The 5,510-nt window shown below is 46.4% G+C and overlaps 1 protein-coding gene across 1 annotated transcript; it reads left to right on the forward strand.

Moving 5' to 3' along the window:
- Positions 1–564: 564 nt before the first annotated feature.
- Positions 565–2,019, forward strand: LOC121940705 (major intrinsically disordered Notch2-binding receptor 1-like; the record flags this gene model as incomplete). The annotated part of the gene is made up of 1 exon (XM_042483414.1): positions 565–2,019. A coding segment is annotated over one exon (1,455 nt), but the record flags the coding sequence as incomplete, so codon positions are not given.
- Positions 2,020–5,510: the final 3,491 nt, after the last annotated feature.

Raw genomic sequence — 5,510 nt, forward strand, 5'->3', positions numbered from 1 at the left:
TAGAACTCTGGGATGGAAACCTTTGTTAAACCTGCATTAATTGATTTTTTCCATCTGCAGGCTGCTGAACAGGCTTTGAATACAACGTTGACATATTATCAAGGTGTTATCTCTTTTTTTTTAACAACATTTTGAAAATATCCTTTAACTTTTGTGCAAATCTGTAATGGAAACCCGCCTAAGGTTTCAGTAAAAAACAACCACTTTTAATGGCAGTATCCTGGCAAGAAATGCAGCAATTTCTCAGTGAAAAACATCTGCATTTGGTGCCTAAAAAGCTGCTGGCAACAACTCACTAAATGAAATTTTTGTTTGTTGGTGTTGAACTGTGGTCTGCAGATTAGCAGGCGTCTTTCTTAACACCTTCCACCTCCTGATGACAGTCAGCTCAGACACTACGTCACTTTAGAAATGTTGAAATGATACAGATGAAACACAAAAATGTGACATATTTGTGGTTTGTATGCCAACATCCTCCTCTGCCTGCTGGGTTGGATTTTTCTGTATTTGCTGAGTCAGAGTGTTTTAAAGCTGACTCAGTCCTGGTTTGTGTGACTTTTTCAGGTGATCACCACGGAGGGCAAACAGGGCAGTAAAGCTGCTGACGGCTACCACCGGAGGGAGCTGCACAAGCCAGCTACCTTCTTCAACCACAGCTTCGAACTGCCCTACAGTAACCCCTACTTTGAGCCTCCGCTCAATTCGCCTCTCCAGGACCGACGCAGGGTGAAGCACGAGAGCCTGGACGACCTGCAGGCGTCCACGTATTTTGGTCCGACCACTGTGTCCGAGTGCGTCAGCAGCAGGAAGCACAGCAACAAAACGGGGAAGCAGCCGTCGTGGCCAGTGAAGAGCCTGAGTCTGAACACAGAGGAGGGGCCTCCGGATTTTGAAAGGTCGTTTCTGAACAGCAAACCGCTCAAAGAAAGTCACCACCGCAACGTCACCATCATCAGCAATGACAGCGAGACGCACTTTCAGAGCCCAAAGGAGAAGGTGATAGCTTCTCCATCTGGCTTCGCAAAGAAAACTAACGGGATAAAAATGAAGGACGCTGCTCTAACGGCGAGCGGCCCTGCAGGTTTGGAGAAAAGAGAAGCGGCCAAAAGGTTCAGGGAGAAAAACAGCCCGTCCTTTCAGGGAGCGGACACTTCCTCCAGTGTCGGGACTCAAACCGAGCAGGCCGAGCAGAAGAAGGCGAAGGATTACCCTGCCAAGTATGGCGACAGAGAAAGACACGCTTTCAAACACTGTGATGAGGAGCCTGAGACCGTCAGCGATGACATCAGTGACATTTTTCGTTTTCTGGATGATATGAGCGTCTGTGACTCTCTGGGCATTGTCCAGTCGTCGTGCTACAACAGCAACGGGTCTCTCTCTCAGGTAACGCTGAAGTCTGAGGGCGACAGCTCCCCTGAACGCAACACGGTCAAACTCGCCAAGTCCAAGCTGGACCGCCTCTTCCATTCGCTGGAGAACACGGACGACGAGCTGAAATCGAGCGTGTGCAAGCTGGTCATGAGGATCGGGGAGATCGAGAAGAAGCTGGAGTCTCTGTCGGGGGTCCGCAGCGAGATCTCGCAGGTGCTGTCAAAGCTCAACAAGCTGGACGAAAAGATCCAGGAGCCCGAGGCCAACGGGAGACACGGGGAGACGGCGTCTGCATCCGCCACCCCAGACAAGCTGCACCCACACCCGGACACCACACTGTCCCCCCGAGTTTTCCAGTGCCACACCACCGGCCACAACATCAAAATGGACAGCGGCTCGTCGCCCGAGTGGTGCTGCGCAGACGGAGGTAACAGCGACAGCCTCAGGGTGAAAGCTCTGAAGAAGAGCATGTTCATACGGAGGTCGTCACGCTCGCTCAACGAGGAGAACGGCGCCACTGAGCCAAAGGTCGCCAGCATCACCAACTCTACGCGGGACTGGAGGACGGTCTCGTACTCCTGCCACCCAGGAGACGAGGGCAAGGACAAGGACAGAGACAGCAAGGACAGACACCGCAAAGCCAAAGAGGTAGAGATGTTTTTTCTTTTTTTCACTTTGAACACACAGACACAGAATTTTACTAAGTAGAACATAAAGTAAGAATTCAGTAAATCGACAAAGTAAACAGATCAAATGCAGAATGTCACTTATTAGAGGTGTCCAACAGATAAATGCTTATAACCGTATAAAAGCACAAAGACAAAGAAGTGAAAAGAACCAGACGATTCTCAGTCCGAGCTCGTCAAATAGCACCGCTCTGTCAGTGCTTTTGGCGTATTAGCGTGACACCAAAAGCCACCTCAGTGCGCCAACACATCAGATGAGAGCATGCTCGGACAGCACTGGTGGCGTTATCGTACGCTGCCGTACACCTGGATGGCACCGGGTGCGTTCATATGCAACACGCACAGGCGAGTGCACATGAAACGCTGAAGGACAGTGTCAGGAAATAATGCTGCCGGTAACCAAATCAAAACTGGGAATATAAAATACGCCTAATAGAACATGTCAATTTCGAAAAAACTACCATTTATCACAAAAAGGTATTACACTTGCATGAGGTGGTATTTCAGGCAATTTAAAAAAGACATATTTCTCAAAACTGCAATAGAAACCCTTATTTAGTCTTTTCTAGGTCACGTGATGCTGTGTCGGTGTGCTTGTCAGTAGGAACTGGCTCCCTCATGATGCAGCAGGAGCTACAGGAGCTGTTATTGCATCACATAACGTGATGCAATAAAGTTGAGCAGATCATCCGGAAGTTTTGAATCGTGGACTATCAGCTCCCAGAAATCCCTCATACGTGACCGCTTCCATGTATAAGGGGCTCGCCTTTCCATCATGGCTCCATAACACGCCTACGTGGCCTTGGATTGGAAATAATGACAGCTAATGCAGTGGCTGCAATAGAAATAAAGCTGCTAATGTTCTGAATATCTATCGCCATGGTTACTGGGATGAGAAAAAGTCGTGTAACCTCATTCAGCGGAAACACAGAAACCCGCCTATTTCAGAGACTCCTAAACAGAAAAAAGAGAAACATCGTGCTGCTGAGAGCCGTGTTTTTCGAAATTTTGATAAAACACAATTGCAAGATGACTGCGTTTCCTTTGAGTGATATTATGCGACTTCTCTCACGATGTTGCGCAACTTTCCTCTTGCAATAACATTCAAGGAAGCACGGTGATATTTCTATTGCTGCCACTCAATAAAGCCGATCTATTACAGCCACCCAGTGTTGCACATCATATGAAACGTTAAAGTGAAAAAAGTCTTCCCATTGCAATTTTGTGAAATATGGCTTTGTCAAATTGCCTGAAATACCACATTTTTGCGATAAATGGGTTTTTTCGAAACTGACGTGTTTCCATTAAGCGTGGTATTCGTAGTTTCAAGTTGAGGGTTAATGGCAGGTTAATAATCACCTTTTCAGGTGATGGAAAAGATTTGTTGTATGTTCTGTCTCACAATCACAAAGCGGACAGCAAGGCAGATTTACTGGGATTTCCCTGGACGGGGGAAGTGCTGGTTCTGTGTTTCACAAACCCGAGAGGATGTCACAAAGATCTGACAACTTCATTATTACACGTTTTCTGATAGATGGAGAAAAAGGAAGAGAATTGTCTCTTCTTTGCTTTGGGAGACACACTGCGGACACATATGTTGAAAATCCATGAAAAAGGCCTTCTTCATCAGGAGGGACCTTTAAGTTGCATGTGATTACCTCGAGTCTGAACACACGGACAGAAATACCTCTCCTGTGTCAGTTTTATCACCTGACAGTGACTCGAAGCCGCTGACACTGCAGCAGGCAGCGCGCAGACAGCCCAGCATCAGGACCCATTTCGGTTAACACCCGCTCCATTTAACTCTGCACCGAAAGGTCACAGGGAACGAGCAGCGTGTTAAACACCTGCTGAGACGTTTTGACATTTCAACATGCTGCTGTAAAGGCCTGCCCCCAGTCAGCAGCGCTGAGAGGAGAGCCAAACAACAGAGCTGGAAATGTAACCGAAAAATACTGTAATGGAAATGTTCAAGATGCTGCGCTAGGCTAACCACGTCCTGACCTCAACCCTGAACAGCAGCGACACTCCGCTCGCTTTGTTTGGGGCCACTTTTGCAAAATGAGGCCAGTCGCAGCAGCCCCATTCCCGTTTCTGGGATTTAAGGACAATTCTAGAATTTTAAGACCTTTTTAGAGTTTAAGGACATCTCTAGGATTTTCAGACATGTCTAGGATTTTAGGACATTTAGGATTTTAGTATGTTTCTTGGATTTTAGGGACATTTCTAAGATTTTAGGATTGTCTGACATTTCATGGATTTTAGGACTTTTTTAGGACTTTAGGACATTTCTTGTAATTAAAAACATTTCTAGGACTGTTTCTTGGATTTGTTTGATTTTTGGATGTGGCTAGGATTTTGGAACATTTCTTGGAATTTAGGGACATTTCTATGATTTTAGGATTTTTTTTTAGGATTAAAGGGACATTTCTTGGATTTCAAGGGGATTTCTTGGCTTTTCAGGCATTCCTGGGACTTTTAGGATGTTTCTAGGATTTTAGGACATTAGGGTCTTTGCTAGCATCTCTGTCGGGGGGTGTGGGGATCCTCCACTGGCACTGTTTTTTGGTAAACAAGCTTTATTTTGATGCTTTTTTATGCACTCTGGCACCTTATGTAGACTAGAAGTACAAAAACAATTCCCAGTGTCAATCACTATATTTTTATTGTGAATCAGAAAAGGGCTGGGGGCCACCTGGCACCCTATCAAGGGCCTTAGATTGAGTATCACCTGCTGCGTTTTGGGTCCAGAGAGCAGCAGGAGCAGATTTTGCGGCTCATTTAAACAGAGCAGTCACATCCTCCTGAGCTGCACTCAGATGGAAGATGTTTCTGCCTCCAGTTGATGCTTGTTGACAGGTTACAAATGGAGAAGCCTGAACTGAGAGTCCTCACACACCCAGGGGACATCCCGTCCACTTGGACATTTTTGTCTCCCTAATTTGACAGCGTTCATTCCTGCTCTCATTGGACGGCTGTGAGTACATCTCCTGGCACTAACAGAGCTCCTTTTACACCTCGGCTCAGACTTAACGCTGAATATTGCTGGTAGATTTCGACACAGCAGCCGTGTTAGATGAAAATGCTTCAGGGCTTAAAGCGGGGAGCGCCTCCGTGCCTGAAATGCGTTCAGGGTTTAGGAGAAAGAATGGAGGGAGGAAGGGTTCATGAAAGAAGAAGTGGAAGAAGTCGGGGACGGCCAGCGTTGTGGTGATATAAGATTTAACAAGGACATGGAGCAGCCAGCCAGAAAAAATGTTGCTGTTTAAGTCAAAATTTTCAACATTTATTTTATCATTCCAGTTTGGCCTTTCTCTCTAAAGCGATGTAGTATCTGGGCTGACTGTTTTCACAAGCTCACAAAAAACAAGTGTGAATGTCAGCCACATCGGCAACGAATCTGAAATGACACATCGCAGCTGAAGCATACAAGCAGCCTCAGGGAATATCTGA

This window comes from Plectropomus leopardus, unplaced genomic scaffold, assembly GCF_008729295.1.
Source record: "Plectropomus leopardus isolate mb unplaced genomic scaffold, YSFRI_Pleo_2.0 unplaced_scaffold9278, whole genome shotgun sequence".
NCBI classification, from domain to species: domain Eukaryota; kingdom Metazoa; phylum Chordata; class Actinopteri; order Perciformes; family Serranidae; genus Plectropomus; species Plectropomus leopardus.